The following is a 17,768-nucleotide window of genomic DNA, read 5'->3' on the forward strand; positions in this document are numbered from 1 at the left end:
AACATCTTAACTCCAAATATTTGATCTGCAATGTGTACTTAAGCAGTTTCTCATCACACAATTATTAAAATGTGTCTTCCTATTAGGAACCAGCAACTCTGCATTTTGTACGCTTGTCCATTTTTGAAGCACGCAGGACCATCTCCATCTCATACACATTGGCTCATGTTTTACCACTTATCAAAAACTATTGGGGGAGCAGAGAGCACTTTTTTATTTTTGTTTGTTTTTATTATTTTTATTTATTTTTTTTTATTTTAATTAAGTAAAGATAAAACATTTTCACAGAAATCTACAAGTTCTGTTGCTGGTGCAGCGTTTTCTTCTACTACGCAATTAGAAAGTGGGAATCAAATGCAAATCCCCTGTTTATCATCTTAGGATTCAGCATTAATTCAGATTTTTTTTTTTAATTTTTTTTTAATTTTTTTTTTTTTTAATTTTTTTTTTAATTTTTGTCATTCACGAGACTCAAGTCTTTCAACCCAGCGACTCCACTTTGCAAAAGTCAAAGTCAACACAAACTACGTTGTGCACAAACCCACGGTAGCCTCCTTTTTCACTCTATCCCATAGTTGCAAGGGAAAAAAAAAAAAAAAAAAAGAAAAAAAAAGAGATTCACTCAAAAGAGCATTTACAGAGGAGAAGGAAAAAAAGTTAGTGATAGTTGGCGTTCTACAAAGCAGGTATCTTGCACACACAGCATAGAGGGAGAAGTTTCACAGCAGGTCAACTCGGCGGTAGTACAGGAGGTAGGCTGTGCGTTCTGCAGACGGCTTCACCACCTGGTACTGGTTGATCACCTTCACTGCCTGGTCATCGATGCGTAACCAGCCGTTGAGCCCAATTTGGAAGACGTCCGTAGTGTAATGGCCACCAGTTGCGCTGTTTCCGTGATGATAAACAACTGTGAAAAGAGATATTTGTGATCGTACGCGACGTGGAATGGTTTTAATCTGAGACAGGGGAGTTTAGGTTGGGTATTAGGGGGAGTTTTTCCACACAGAGAGTGGTGAGGCACTGGAACGGGCTGCCCAAGGAGGCTGTGGATGCCCCAGCCCTGCAGGCATTCAAGGCCAGGCTGGATGTGGCTCTGGGCAGCCTGGCTGCTGGTTGGTGACCTGCACACAGCAGGGGGTTGGAGCTGGATGAGCACTGTGCTCCTTTGCAACCCAGGCCGTTCTATGATTCTATGAATACCCACTGCCACACAGAAGCATGAATTAAAGTCGCATTCTGCTTTCTTCATAACATACTCATGATTCAACCAGGCAGTACTACGTAACGCCTCTCCACCATACCGAATCTAATGATTCTGAAGGACACTGAAGTAAATTAAGAATGAAAAGCGCCATAATGCATTAAGCAACTTATTAAAAACAATCTACAGAACAGTCTATAAAGAAAACTAGAAAGACTATAGATTATAGTCTAAGAAAGCCCATAAACAAAGACTAAAGCACAGTCCATAAGGCAAACAATTGTAGAGCATTTTTATATGCCAGCAAAATAGTTGAAAATAAAAACCAGAGGGCATTAAAGCTACACAGCAGAACAGGGCACTGTTCAAATCATGGCGATTGTAAAGCCAATTAGTCCACCCACGATCATTCTTTCATTCTGTTCTTAACTAGAATTTTATTCTGAAAACAGGTTCTGTTGAAGCACCAATCTATAAATTCCCCATTTATTAGTTCTCAGTCATCTGCTTCAAATTTTGAATGGAACACAACTGCTGCTGCTCCCAAAACAGCACCAAACTGTCTTCTCTCCTCGATTACCTCCACATCCAAAATGTTTTCAGAACAGAAGGCTCAGCAGTCCTTCCAAAAACCAAACCCCAATTCTAACACTGAGCATTCAGCATTATGCATGGACAGTGCCCCCAAATGGAAGAGGCTTTCTACATACGTAAATCTAAGGATGCATGGAAGAAATTGCATCTAATTCTTTCTCAGAGCATGTGCCCATACCACACACTTAACAAGCCCACACAGAAAGCACTGCCATATTCTATCAGCAAAAGCATGCATTTACAAAACAGTTTCAAACTTCAACAGACCCAGTCTTCCTGTCCTAAAAGACACTTCAAACCTATCCCAAAGTTTTCTTCACTTGTACAAAACCAAACATTTTACAGTAATATCAAAGAGACAAAGTTTTTAGAAATTTACAAAATAAATCTGGAATTATTCATGTTCTAAAATTTATTTTAATCACTGGATAGTTCACAATACCTGAAACTTATTTGTTCAGATCATGTAAGCTCAGTGTCTGTGGATGAGAACTCCTCAGCTGCCAGAAAACTCTACTGTATTTTTCCATAGGGGGAGTTAGAAATAATTAGAGTGCAAACAAACTTCTTGAAGTCATTTTAAACACGGTCTCCAAATCTGCCCCATGAAAATAACTTCCAATAAAATAAAATGAAACTGCCCAAAACAGTTCTGAGAGCCAGGTGCATTTTTTTCCTTCTGTAAACTCAGCGGTCACAAAAGTGGATCCAAATCACCAAGTCACATAAGGCCACCATTACTGGCACAGATTTGGTGACACAGAAGTTAAAATCTCTGGAATCTCCAGTTTATTATGTTCTCCTGTGTCAACAAAGAAGCAGGTGCAAATCGTAAACTGTGGAGGAGTGTTAAACCCCAGGAAATTCATTACTGCCAGAGACCGCTTTGTTCAGTATGAAAATCCTGCCCCTGCATACTTACGTGAGCTTCCAACCCTAACTACCAATTTAAGGTATTTCACATACGTTGCAGACTTAAAAACATCATTTCCTTACACAAATATCATCATCTCCTCCAAGCTAAACTTCTCCACCCACAGCATGCTGCTCACAGACTGCCAGCAACTCATCCTGAGGGCTCAACGGGACACGATGCCAGCATTCAAACAACAATTTCAATACACAGATGAAACATTATTCTGAAAACTTGGGCTATGTTTTAGGCATAGTTATACTGCAGCTGTATTTCAGCTGCTGCTGTTTTTCAGGGTGGATCTGCAAGAGAACTTTTGTTTGAGTTTCAAGCTGGAATAGTCAGCATGTAAATACAGATACAACATTACACGGGTACATGTGCATACACACACACACACACACACACACACAAAAAAAAAAAATCACTAAATAAGAGAATCTGACACCCATAAATTATTTCAGTTTAAAAATAATTTTGTAATTTATAAGAAATTATAATTTATACGAAAATATTATGTAATCTAGAACTCTACATGTACAGTTTGTATTTGCAATACAGGGACAAGAGGCACATAGATAAAATACCTGCAAAGAGCCGGTAGGTTCTTTGGCCTTTAAAAATTTTACTTTTCACACCAGGAGATAGTAGCTCTGGAGGAGGAAAAAGAGTCACAAAGGCAACGGTTAGCAAATTCAGAAATTCAGTTTCAAGAGAGATCAATTATTTCTAACAGAAATCTACATTAGTATAAACAGAAAGCTCATCTAAAACGTACATAACAGTCAATTTCAGGTCCCAAGTTATGGTGCAACTGCTGTTGTCAGTGATGGCAGAATCTACAAATATTCATTCTTTAAGACATTTTAATATTAGATAGTAAGCAAAATGACAAAGTATATGTCTTGCTTGATATGTAAGTAATCATTAATTTTCTTTTTTCTTGATCTGGTTGCCAGATGAAAAGAAAATGCATTTAACACTGCAGACTTCAGATGCTGGATATACACAAGTTATCACCCTTCATAAAACCAGCAGCTCTTAAGATATCAAGACAGACCTTTATCCATCACTAGCCTGCTTTCAGGCTCTATCTTCCATAAAATGTCTATCTCCTTTCACCAGGCACTGTTTGTTACAATGATTTGCCGCTTCCAAGTGAAATCTGACATAAAAATACATAGAGTAGTTTGGCAACAGCCCTAAGAATGGACACGTCCTTTATTCAGTGGTCTTGCCCAGTATTTGTTCTCACCAGCCTACATCCTTACTCCTTAGGTCTGCAGGAAGCTCTCACTTGGCCAACTCAATGTCTAGGATGTGACAAAGGTTGTAAGATCTTTCATCATAATGTTCTTTGCACAGCAGTGGCCCAAACCAATATACAGGCGACATGAGATTTGTCAAGATTGAAACTCAGATAGCTAAATATATTCTTTTTATGGAGAGGAAAAAAAAGCACAAAAGATATTCAGCAAAATTACTACATTTCTAGGTGGCAATACCCTCCATGGAGAAAGAAATCTTGTGCACAAAGCTGGAAGTAAAGAAGAGAACTGAAAGACACTAAGGAGTTAACGTTATCCTTTCCCAAAACAGAGGAAACTTCTGTTAAAGACATCTTTACCTTTACTAATTTCCAGATCAACAGGATACTCAATGTTCTTGATAAGCTTCTGACATCCGCCAGTCTTCTCATACACAAACCTCTTGAGGTGTAAAACAAGGACAGGGGGGAGTTCTTCTAGTGTCACTCTTCGACTGATCTCCACCTAAAAATACAGAACAAAGATGAATTAAATATGATTTCTGCTGACTGCTCAAAAATACTGTTCTAAAAGAGGAAGAAATAGTTGACTTTAAGTACACTTGCACAAAGAAAGAAGTCTGTATAGCACAAGATAGTTTAGAAGCCAGTTTATGACACATGACAGTAAGAGACCAGTGATGTAACTGTTTAAAAATCATTTAAAATCAATGAGATCTCTGATATTCAAGAATTGCCTTGAAAAACAAAGTGAGCTGTTAAATAAGCTATCTAAAAACAAGCATCACCATGGTCAGGAGTTAGGGAAGGTTTCAGTAATGAATGATTTTTTTATTTTTTTTTTATTTTATTTTTTTAAGATACACCACATTCTGTAAAGATCCTGAAGAAAATACAGAGAGAAAACTATGAGTTACACATTATTTATTTATTAAATATTGACTTTTTTTTTTTTTTTTAATAGTTACAACCCAGTAACCCAAAAAGTCACTGCCTGGAAATGTAAAACTGGGCTCAGAACTGCAGAACAAAAATGCTTCCCCTTCCTAGAAATTCTGAAGTAAAAAATAAAAAAATAAAAAAATTCTCCAAGTAACTGCTTCGGGCTTTTCTAAGTTTCCAGATTCAGAAAAAAGCACCTGCATCCTTTTTATGGTAAATCATCAGCATACTCCTCTCCAACAGAGGACCCAATTCTACTACAGAGAGTGGAATAGAAAATCACCAGGAAAAACTATCACTCTTCTAAGCTTGCATACTAAAACTTCAGGATACTGAAGCAAGCAGGTTTTGCAGGGTGCATCATTTCCTCAGGGATTTGAGCTGATACTTTTTACAAGAAATAATTTAACATTTCAAACAGAAATAGTCTCTACAAACTGTAAAATTTCACCTACATCTTAAGGGTTCAAAATATGCCTTTCTGCATCCAAAAAACATCTAACCACTGGCAACAGTGGCAGCTTCTCTGAGTCTTAAGAGAGGGGTTTTTTTGTGCTTTTTGTTGTTTTTTTTTAAACCAGCAGGCCAAACAGGGCCCTGTTCTTTTCCACTCAATAAGTGCCTGCTGGCACCCACCCATCCATCTTCCAGGAATAACACGCAGAAAAAGAAGCTCTAAGGCAGACTCTGAAAGAGAAGATGTGACAAGAAGTGCACACAATTCTCCTATGAACTTAGGAGAGTTTGCATATTCCATGCGTTCTAGCATGGAACAGCTGCTGTTTTTATGGAGCAAATCTGGAGAGGCTTTATACAGAGAGAAAATATTCTTGATTCAGAAACTTATCACTATTTGAAGATTTTCCTGGAATTGAGGCTTCTCAAATCCAAAATTTGATTCAACTTTGTGCAGAACAAACCAACCAACCCCAAATACTTCACAGGTCCAAGCCCAACCAAGACAGGAAGATACAGAAGAATACCAGTGCAGTGGTTTAAGCAGCTGCTGTTCTCCTCTCTCAGTCAGAGCTGGTGTTTGGGAATGTGTGCCTGCACTTCAGCTGTGCCTCACCTAGAATCTCAGCTTATACTGCAGATCACAGCAGCACTGTGCTCTGGTGCCAGGCTGAGGAGCAGCAGCTGAGGACCCAACACATCCTGTTACCCTGACCACCAGGAGACCTGATTTCTGGTAGAAACATCACCAGCAAAAAGTGCTTCAAACGTTTGTTTAGTGAACACTGAGTCATTCCTGAGAAAATATTTGTGTAAGCCTCAAGAAGCAGTCTGAGAACTGCAGAGAATGTGAAGGAGTGAAGACTCCTTCAAAGGAGTTTGTGGAAGGTAAGAAGGAAAAGTAAACGAGAAAAGGCTAGCTTCTTACTCAAGTCTTCACTGCTGTTACAAAATATGAACAGGTCTGCAAATAAGAAAAAAGTCACTTCAAGTTAAAAATTAAGTTTTTATATATATTTGCTGTTGAAATGTTCAAGACGAACTGACCTGCAAGACCAGAAAGAATCAGAATGGCATACAGAGCAAGAGAATGTCATTCCTCTTTAAACACCTAAGGAAACACTTATATAAGACACCTATTTATTTCCAAACACTGCAGGAGAAACTGATGATTTCCTCCTTATATTAACACAAAATTCTTATGATTAAAAAAATAAGCTAAGAACTCATTCACACATTTGGAAGATTATTCTTGCTGACACTATGGCTTATGCCCACAACTTGACAAGAAAAAATCAGAACAAAAAGAGTAATAAAATAATAGGTTGTTCGTTTGTTTTTTAGCTTTGTCAACACTTTCTGAGTTCCCCATATGGAAAATGAAGATGAAATGCTTCTTCACAACATATTTTGGCTTTCAAGACTATGCAGATAGTAATTTTCAATGCACTCACTGTTTTCACTACAATTTGTAACATAAGAACTGCTCTTCTGACTTAACTTCTTTAGAAAAAAGTCTGAAAGACACAGTGAATGCCTGCATTTCTATGCAGCCTCTAAAATCCACGCACACCGCAGATGATTTTTTTTACTACTATATGCTCTAAGCAGCAAGACAACAGCTCATATGGGTGATGTTTGATTTATTAACCTGCATTGCAAGTTCTCAAGGTATATGCCAGAAGTATGTTTTTCTTCCCATGTAGTATTTCTCTATTGTAATTATTACTTTTCTATATTACATTGTTTGTAAAATATAATAAGCCATCAGCAGAGATGCACAGGAGTGCAGAACTGCTGCAAGATTCTTCTTCCAAGGCTACAGCGTGCTTTCAAGCAATGCTCTGAAGAGCTGCTCATTTTAGTAAGATTCCTGGCAATCCCCAGGAATCAGTATGTTAAGATTAGCTGAAGGCATTTTACTTATAATAGTACATATTATTATCACAGTTTACTCTGTTAAATTAATAATATACTCAAGTAAAATCTTCAGAAAACGTAATTCACAGGCAGAGTTTTGTTCAGAGTTGGTTCTCTTCCTTGAATGCCTTTCACTGTATGTATGCAGACGCATTATGTTTTACTGCTGCAAGACACCAAAAAGGTTAGCATCTTTTTTATTAACACGAGGAGCAAGAGTTCAAGAAGCTATTTGTAAACCAAGAGCTGAGTAAAAACCCTTGAAAGAAGTTGTTTTAATATTTGACTGTAAAAAGGGGTCAACAGAACACACCTCTTGCTTGGTTTTTGTGGTATAACCCTGGACAGACTCTCTTGCCACCAGACTTTCCAATGCATCCTGGACGGTGCGTATCTTGTCAGACTGGATGTCCAGTTGCAGGGTGAAGAAGGGTTGCAGCGTTGCAGATTCTTTAGAACTCTGCTGGTAAACAACAGATCTATGGAGAGAGAAAAAACTGAATGTAAAAAAGGAAAGTATTTTTCAACAGTACAGAATCTTCAAGTAAGAAGAAATCACTGTCCACCTTGCTAACTCAGTTGACAGTTAAACCTGAACAAAACATACAAATACTAGCTTCAATAGCTAGCATCCACTTGATTCAGCAGCTTGAATCTGCTTTAATGCATTTATAATTAGTTTCATAACTCCTTAGAGCACACTGCATGGAATTATATTTTAATTATTTTATTTATGCAAGGATTTAAACAATTCTGGATAAGCATCAGTCACTTAAAGCTTCAAGCAAAGAAGTTTTTGGCCATGCCTTTAAAAGCCTTCAACTTGGGACACATTAAAACATATTACAATCAACTTTACTGAATTCCACCTGAGCTTTCAGAAGGTTCTAACTTTTTATTCTGAACTGAAAAAAAAAAAACAACAAACAACAATTATGTATTTCACAGCACAGTTAAAGTTGATTTATTTTAAGAAGTCTCAAAAATTGGGAACAGTTTACATATATACATTTTGTAAAAACTGTAAAAACAAAGCTTTAAAATCAAGTTGAAACTATACCTAACTGCATTCCTACCCAGGTCTCCATCTTTTGCTTCTCTACTGCTAAGCACAAAAAACACCTCTGCTCTATGAAACAGATACTTCTGGCAAGTATGTTAAGAAAGCCAGCTCTTATTGCAGGGAGACTTTAAAATCATCTCAGCTCACAGCAAATTACTGAAATCATGCTTTATGAACACATGATCAGAAATGCAAAGTACTGATCCATCTCCAATTTATGTTTTGTTGTAAAAAATTACAACCAAAACCAGATTGTGCAATTAAAACACATGATTATTTCAGTCACTTGACTGTGTCCAGTTTCATAGTCACTTTGAATTGTTTGGCTAGATCTTGCCACATGAAATACAAACTATCCTCTGTTGAGGATCAACACTTCCTTCTCCTTCCGACATTTTCCATGTCCAGACTTTGTCCACGCACTCCTCTGTACAGAAATGGGAGACTCTTGGAAAAACCATGTTAACAACACAGGGCATGAGATAATTTTTTGTAGGGCACTCAGCTGCAGCCTTTCAGCAGGGTGGCTTGGTGAAGATTGTTTTGTGCAGTGAGATAGCTCACTCTTCAACCACATCACTGCACTAAGTGCACTCTTCCTGTTTTCCCTGAAAACTATCAAGCATGACTCAAGAATTTATTTTCTTTTGAAAGCAGTACTTTGCACTGAAAAGTCCCAGCTGTTAAAAAATGTGATTTTACACAGCTGAAGAAATAAATTGCTTATTATATTCTTAAGCTTATTCTTAATGATAGTGCCTCACAAAGCTTGAAAGCAGTAAGATAATTAACACAGCCATATTCCTGTAGGCACGCTGAAATTTCTCTCAATCATGTATGAAATGCTAACATACAGGTGTGATTACTGCCAACTCCTATCCAAAGAGCCCCTGCAATTCAGGCCAAACCCCAAAGCAGCAACACACAGTCGATGCATCTTTAGACTGGCAAATGCATATCCTTCAGAGGAAAGGCAGCATATGAAAAACAGCACCATGTTTATTTCACTTAACGCTTCCTCCTTGGCTATATTTAAGGACAAAACCTTCAACATGGCAAGAGCAGTGCTTCAATAAACAAACCCTGCACTGTGTAAGTCCTGCTGCTTTTGGATACGTTCCCCAGCTCCTTTTTAAGCTAACCATTATTTAGTGCAATGATCACTAGAAAACTGCTACCAAATCCATGTATTAAAGATTCAATTACTAATACGGATGATATTCTGAAAAGACAATACTAAGGAAAAGCTCTTTTTTCTTTTTAGTTACCAGGACTGAAATGGCAGTTTCCTCAAAAATGTTATACAGAAATGGATTTGACAGCAAAATCTTTATTGGACTTTGGTTTTCCATTGTGGATGCCCCATCCCTGCAGGCATTCAAGGCCAGGCTGGATGCGGCTCTGGGCAGCCAGCTCTGCTGGTTGGTGACCCTGCTCATAGCAGGGGGTTGGAACTGGATGAGCATTGTGCTCCTTTTTAACCCTGGCCATTCTATGATCAATTACTTAGTAGAATAATTAGAAATTTCTATTAGTCACAGGAAAATACATTGCTGTCAATCTCACATACTGCAAGAGCTCTGCAGTCAGCAGTATTGTTTCAGGATATATATATAATTTTTTTTTTAATGAAAACAGGCACTGCTCTCCTACTATATATGTTTTTTCTTTTACAAGTACTACTTATGGAAATATTTAGCAGGCCTCTAACTGGTTTGTGAACTAGTTTGTATAACATACTTCAAATTCACACAAGCTGAAAAAGCAAAAAGGACTGTGCATACTAACAAATCAGATCCTGACAGAACTGTGCATCACACTTACACCTCACGCTGCTATAAACAATAAATTCTTTAAACCATTACACCCTGATAGGCATCAAACGGTCAAACGAAGACCCAAAGAGTGCTTAAAGTCACCCAGGCAGAAGGTGCCAATCCACACATTTTCCATTCCAGGCTTTTTCCATTTCGTTCCTTCCAATTTCTGATGCTTTCATTTGGTAGATTTCTACCAACATTTCTGCATTCAACCCTTCCTATCTCCACCCTCAGCCTCAGCAGAGGAAGCTTTCCAGCATCACAGCAGGAGATACTGCTTCTGCCGCAAATGGTGTGACCTAGTTTGGAGGCTAAATAAAATGGGTGTGGTGGAAGCAGACAACAGATGTTGCAGTGGACCGTGTGGTTCTGCTGCTCATTGCAAGTTTTTGCCTTTTTCAGTATTACCTTCACATTATTTGTTCTGGATTTCTACAGAAGACAGCATTCTCTACATCTTCCGAGTTTAATGGAATCATACATAGACGAAGATTCCAATCGTGATAAAAAAAAATACCATGAGTGTTAACAATACCTTGGGTGCATGAAGATACCATCAATGTGGAATTGCAATACATAAAATGGTTGCCTGCCAATTTTTTACGGAAAATATCATTTTATTTGCCAGCTGTCTGACTCAAATCCCTAAGGAAAAATTTCAGTGCGTTTCATAGTCAGAAGGTATGAGCCCACATTATTCACACCTCTCAACTGAATATCTGGCAACACAGGGAGTCAAACACCAGCAATTAAGCGTCTGCCTCCAATTTAAAAATAATTCTTCAAGTCTAGCATTTTTGTTTTGGAATATGCTTTTAGTTATGTGTTTACATTGCTTTCGTATTAAATTATACATTTCTCCAAGCAAGTAATGAGGCATGCCTTTCAAAAAGTACTCTTTCACTATCTACTTTCTGCCTTCCTCTGGAAACAGACCTGAAGGTAAGCAATGGCCCACATTCTTTTCATTCCTGTACCATCTTGTAGCGATTTACATTTTTCCAAACTTCTCTGGCCTTGAAGGTTTTATTTATTAACTACTATACGTAACTTCTGTTCTTCTGGGAAGCACATGTGCTTAAACAACCACAGGTTAACTATTTCTTATTATTTAAATTCTTTTCCGGATGGGGTTCAACCCTCAGCTAATCTCACTATCCATGGAGTGTGGTCACAAGAATTGGTGCACAATTTTTTGGAACTCTTTAAACGTTAATATCAACATACAAAGCACACATTTCAAACTCCACCTCAATAAACAATTCAGGAGTTTTGTTCACTAAACTGATTCAGACTCTACAGTAATTCAAAGAATCTTTTGAATCAATTTTTTTTTTTTAATTATTCTAATTATCCCAATCTTTGATTCACTTGCTAACAAATGCTTCACAGTAGAAATGTTCATCTTTCAAGCCTAAAGAAATTGTTTTCATCCATTGTGAAAAACAGAGCAAGAAAAGCAGAGGAAGAAATTATCTGCAAAGGCAAAGCAAGCTACAGTCTCAACAGCTTTTTAATAAGAGTACTACCTTATGTGACCACCAAAAATATCAGTTATTGGAGTCTGAACAAAGTCAGCCTGTCGAGTGACTGAGGATTTGTTGCGAGGTCCCACTTGCTCCCATTCATCCTCACTGCCTTCTCCTTGCTCATCTTGCTCCTCTTCCTCGTGAACAGCCTGAACCTCAGGGCCATTGGAAACAGAGAGTTCTTAAAGTGAAGAAAAATAGTTTTGTGTTTATTTTCTTTTCAAATAAAACATGCAAACCGATACAGAACTTAAAAGGAAAATATATATTAATTATTTTCAGAAGATAAAACGTTTTCAGAGATTACCCAGATTTCATAGGCCATAGATTTGAAAACATAAATGAGAATGAATATATTCCTGGCCCTCTCACATCTGGGCATATCCAAGCATCAACAGAATGCAGCTCACTAATGACTGTATGTAAACAGATGCAGTTTTCTAATAAAGCTTCATATATTTTTAGTTATAAGTTTATGGAGTAGAAAAATAGAAAGTGAAGTGTTACTCTGGAAGCATAATTATGGCATTATTAAATACAACTCCTTTTCTGCACAGATATTTTACAGAGAACCCAAGGCTTAGCAAATATTATCTTTTCAAGTGCCAAAGTCAGGAGGCTAAAGAAGGTTTAGCACACAGCCAGAGAACAAAATATTGAATGATCATTTTATATCATTAAAAATTTCTACCCTGCTGAAGAGAAATTGGTAACTGGTGACCTGAACTCTGCACTTGTCTAAGGCTGTGTTTTGTTTCATTTTTAAACGGGGACTCAAACATAAAGCCTCTGGAAAATAAAATGGTGTTTTAGACTACATACAAATCCAACACTTACTTCAAAGAAAACTTTTCTCCCTCTTTGTCAGTAAGACTTTTGAAATCATTTACTATGCTGTGTTGAATCAGCCATTAGTTTAGAGTCTCTACTTCCAAAAAGAGATCTTCTTCAACAGTGGCAAAACGGGTTTCTATTTTCAAATCTACCATGGAGAGAGCCAAATCCCCCGTGAACAATTTTTATATCAAAATGAATCCTTGAAAATACAGCATTCCATCCCTACCTTAACATCCAACCTAAAAACTTTTCTGTGTTACATAATTAACATAAAAACAGCGGAAACATTTTTACAGACAAATACTTGAATGAAATAAAATTTGCAACAAAGAAAACTAACTTTCATTGTGTGGAGAGAGAAGTTTCTTTAGGGTCAGCATTTCTTCATGTAGTCCATTGAGAATAAATCCCAAATATTCTTCAGCATCCTCTTGCCTGCCCTGAATAAAATGTTTCTTCAGTAATTGAAAGCATGAAAATGCCATATAATGTAAAAGCAGATGAGGCATTCAACTCCTGGCTTCCCTATTAATTTTGCAAGCTTAAAACACTGTAACCTAAGTAGCTTATATGAAAGAACAAAGAACATTTAAGTTTTACTATAATATCTGTTCATTCCTACTTCAAAAAAAACCCAACATGAGTTAGTAACCTACCAGGACAATAAATAATAAATGTAAGCAAGTTCATATTTGTGCAACTTCCTTTGGAATTAACACCAACAGCTGCAATCAAGCCGAAACTAAAAGACATTTTGGGTCATTATCTGTCATCCAAATTGAAACTAAACTTTAAGCAGTGTCTTAGCAGACCTCCAACCACCCCATGCTGAAAGCCAAGCAGAAACAAACAACTGCACATTGCTAAAATAAGAAGCAATGTTATCTCCTCTACAAAAATAGAGGTTGCCCTGTTCCCCTTTTCTTACGATTCTGATACACCAAACTGTGAAACTTATCTGATAAACACCTTCATACAATGTACGACCCGTGGTAGTCCAGTATGATTACAATGAACTGCCAACTGGTTCATTTTAGAGATACTTTGGCACAGAAACTGATGTATGGCTTTTACATTGTTCTAACAATAGCAACTGTCTTGTGATGCAACTACAGAAGTCAAAGATTTTGAAGCCACACCTTCTCTGACAGACTTGACTTGATAACCGTCAGAAGCCTATAGATATACGTAGGTTCAAAGGCAGCTCCTGGTCGGATGTCCCTCACAATTTTATCACCTAAAGCTGCAAGATAAAGAGAAGTACATATAAGTGGCAGCATATAGAAGCTTTACTACATTCTGCTAGTGATGTGTGAAATAAACATCACAGATTTTGGAACCCAAAATCATCTTTTATAAACAGTTTTATTACAGTTTCAGCCAAGTAACTCAAGTTCAGGATCCTTAAGACACAACTCCTATCCACAACACTTTTCAGAAAGCAGCATTCTGCACTGACTTACTCATGGTCTGGAAAACTCAAAACTCTCTTTTTATATTCAACACTATGAAGATCACAAGAGTATCTATAACATCACACACACACACAAAACAGTTCTCCTTCTATGCATGTTTTTTCTATTCAGTTCTTTTGCTTTAAAGTGTTTATAATTTAATGGCTCACTTTTCCTTCCTGCAAGAAGAAAAAAAACGACAAAAAAAACCCAACCAAGAAACACTATGACCTGTTTGACATAAAAGTTCAACCTAATGGCAATAAAACGCATCAGAAAAAATACTTGAACACTAAAACACAATTAAAATGACCTAGAAGTAAAGTAAGTTGCATAAGACAGTAAGATTTGTTTTACAGAAACAAAACTTTAAAACAACAAACCACAGAAATGTCTGAACTGTTTGGAAATCACTGGAGCAACCAAGTCCTCATGGCATTTTCTTATAATGTTACATAAACACATTCCTGAAACTGATTTTTATTTCTATAAGTTTGCAATGTAACAGATTTGGTTTAGAGACAAAAGAATGAAACTTCTAAGAATGTACTTACATTGAAAAATACTCTATTCCTCACTATTTAACTGTCACTGGCCTTAAACATATGTTATCAAGAATGATATACTTTCAAAGTTTTCATATTGCTATAGTACACACATAGGATGCAGAAGAATTAAAAGCCATTGTCTGCAGGCATTCCCTAACTGCTGAAGAGATTTACTCTGGTCCTTCCTTCTTCTGAAGTCATGTGAGTGTTGAACAGTTAAGAAAACACAATTGAGCAAGCTGTTAAACAAAACAGCTGGAAATGCATGAAGAAGGAAATGGAATAAACACAGTGAATACCAAACAATTTTGTTAGGAAGGATATGTTCTCAGAAGACAGGCTAACAATCAAACAAACCCTTAAATAAAGCCCTATTCTTACTGTGCTTGCACCCTGGGTATACCAAACGCTAGGCCTAACACACATGATTTCTTTATACAAAGCACCAATAAAGAAAAACAAGCCACTGGCAGGAAACTAAATGTAAACTGAAAGATAGCAAGAAAACCTGAAGGGCTGAAGACCCACAAGGGGGATCAAGCATCAGCATTTAAGGTCTGAAGTACACCACACAGCATGGATCCCTACCCCAAAACTTTCCAATTGTGCTTTTAAGACCTTTTTTTTTCCCCCCTCCTCCCACTCACCTTGTTTTGCTTTAGGAGGTACAGGCATATTAGTGAACTCATTCATTAAACGAACACTGAAACAGAACGGAAGGAACAACTACACATGAGCAGCATGTTAAGACTTAAAGGGAAAAATCATAAGATTAGATCATTTTTATTACTGACAGCCAAAAATCCTAGACTACCAATACAGAAATCCAAATAAAGTTCAGACAAAAACTAACCAGACCATTGCTAACATGCTGAGATGGGAAACCAGTTCTCACAGCTCACTTTTGCACACAGAACACTAATTAAAAACTATACTAAAGCAACAGGAAGTATCTGCCTTCACAACTCAAACATAAAATACTAAGTTCATTATGAAAGCCAACTGTCATTAAAAAAAAACAGTCTTCTGTATGTATAATAGCATTCATCAACTACAGTAAGCAATAATTTCTTAAATAATTCTTAATGAGCTTAATCAGATCACAGATTTTGTTTAAAAGAAGGAGCTACTTACAAACTGTCTATCATTGGTGTTGACGTACACGGCCGCTGTGATTTTGAATACATTGGAATGGACTTCATTAAATGATACATTGGAGGGCAAGCAACCAAGGCTTGCAGGGTCTATGCAGTGGCATTAAGGAAATATTCAGAAAGCAACCTGTGTATCAACCAAATCACATTCAAGTAATATTAAAGATTATATGCAAACTTAATTCTTAATCCATTAACTACAGTGGAAACACTGGATGGTGGAATACTTCACAGCGAAGAAGACTGCAACAGCTGCAGGGAACCCTGGATGCTCAGCTCAGTGATCCAACAAGCCCCTGGACTTTGTAGATGCTGACATTAAACACCTGAACAGTAGCACAGTATGTGAAGACAAAGGCTTTTCTAGAAAGCTTACCAGATCCAACCCGGAAAAAAATTAGAAAAATTAAGCACATTATATATTTATATATTCATTTTCTCAAGGTAAGGATACAGCATTGATGTAGCACCAGTTTCCTTTGTTGATCAGCCCTCGAGGTTGCAAAGACACTGGTTTATGTACTAGTTTTACATTTTCCAGTAATTCTGCAGAATAAGAAACGGTACATTTAGCAGCAATTAAATGCACATGCTAGCAATCAAAAACAAACATTTGCTGAGGCATTACAAAATAATACACATCAGTCAACAAGATTCCCAGAAACTTTAGCAAGTAAAGCTGATATGGAAACATTGGCTTACAGATTTCAGTAGACATTAGCTTATGGCACAAATATCTTAAGTGCAAACAGCATAGACAGGTATTAGCACACTTTTCTGAACAGTGTTTTATTTACTGCTTCTCAAACTGACAGGATTATATGATAATATAGTTCTCACTGTTTTCACACTTTTGAATAGATCAGCAATGCAAGTTTAAAAATGAGAAATCATAGCACCTAAGTTTAAGTCTGTCGCAGTTATGAAGTGGAAAGCAACCAGGGGAGCTTTTCCTAGAAGTTTGACCTGTTGTTTGGGTACTTAAATAGAACTTGTTCAAGGAAAATATTGGATTTGGCACATTTAAAGTTTGGGAAAGATGGACAAGCAGCATGTGCAACTACACACACACCAAAAAAATCAAATAATCACAGCAACTCCCTACTGGGAGGATTATTTGGTTTTATAATAAACACAAGGGCTTCTAAAGTTTTTCACCCAGAGGGTGGTGAGGCACTGGCACAGGTTGCCCAAGGAGGCTGTGGATGCCCCAGCCCTGCAGGCATTCAAGGCCAGGCTGGATGTGGCTCTGGGCAGCCTGGGCTGCTGGTTGGCGACCTACACACAGCATGGGTTGGAGCTGATGATCACTGTGGGCCTTTTCAACCCAGGCCATTCTGTGATTCTAAAGCCATCATGCTACACACTGCACCGTGGTCCCTGCTGACAGTAATTCTAATTAAAACCAGAAGACAGTTCTCAGTGCTCTGTTATACATGGAACCTGGCACCTGAAAGGGCACACAGCACAGCTACATATGAGAACTCTTCCACAGTGAGACACATTTGCCATGAAGTTATTAAAACTTAAGTTTTTCAGAATACACTACTAATGCAGCAAAGTTTTAAATATCTTGTCCACACCATTCAATCTTAACATAATTAATCACTGTTTAAAATAAGGACAAAGACAGTGAAAATAACTCTTACTTAACATCAACCAATAGCTTTGCAGGTTAAATGTATCTTTCCCCATCTCCTGTCACATCGAATAAAAATATTACCATGATTTTAGCATCCTCTTGTGGTCATAAAACTAAACAATGTCTAAAGCAACTGCAGTGAGTTTTCTTCCAACACAAAGATGTTTGTTTTTCATGATTACATTCCATACCACATTTTTATACCACATCTAAAATTAGGCAGTAATATTTACAGGAGCATCATAAAAAGGCAAAATACACTTACAATCACGAGAAAAGTCTCTTAAAGTCAGGACTGACTATAAAGCACAAATCACCAACCAGAAGGAATTCACATCCCTTTTGTTTTGTACGTAATTATGAAACATGGCTTTGGTTTGAAAACAAACCTAGAACAATGTTTCCATGTTTACTGTAGCACTGAATCT

The 17,768-nt window shown here is 37.2% G+C and overlaps 1 protein-coding gene across 1 annotated transcript in view; it reads right to left on the minus strand.

The window, feature by feature from the left end:
• Window positions 1-719: 719 nt before the first annotated feature.
• USP10 (ubiquitin specific peptidase 10) overlaps window positions 720-17,768 on the minus strand; it is a gene marked incomplete at both ends in the record, with an annotated part of 43,604 nt that continues 26,555 nt past the window's right edge. Inside the window, 10 exons of the mRNA XM_079541652.1 lie at window positions 720-907; window positions 3,296-3,361; window positions 4,336-4,480; window positions 7,607-7,772; window positions 11,706-11,886; window positions 12,883-12,982; window positions 13,682-13,785; window positions 15,192-15,247; window positions 15,679-15,788; window positions 16,153-16,244. Coding sequence (XP_079397778.1) covers window positions 720-907; window positions 3,296-3,361; window positions 4,336-4,480; window positions 7,607-7,772; window positions 11,706-11,886; window positions 12,883-12,982; window positions 13,682-13,785; window positions 15,192-15,247; window positions 15,679-15,788; window positions 16,153-16,244 — 1,208 coding nt within the window. The remainder of the gene's footprint in view (window positions 908-3,295; window positions 3,362-4,335; window positions 4,481-7,606; window positions 7,773-11,705; window positions 11,887-12,882; window positions 12,983-13,681; window positions 13,786-15,191; window positions 15,248-15,678; window positions 15,789-16,152; window positions 16,245-17,768) is intronic.

Source organism: Tetrao urogallus (genome assembly GCF_951394365.1).
Source record: "Tetrao urogallus genome assembly, chromosome: 12".
Lineage (NCBI taxonomy): Eukaryota > Metazoa > Chordata > Aves > Galliformes > Phasianidae > Tetrao > Tetrao urogallus.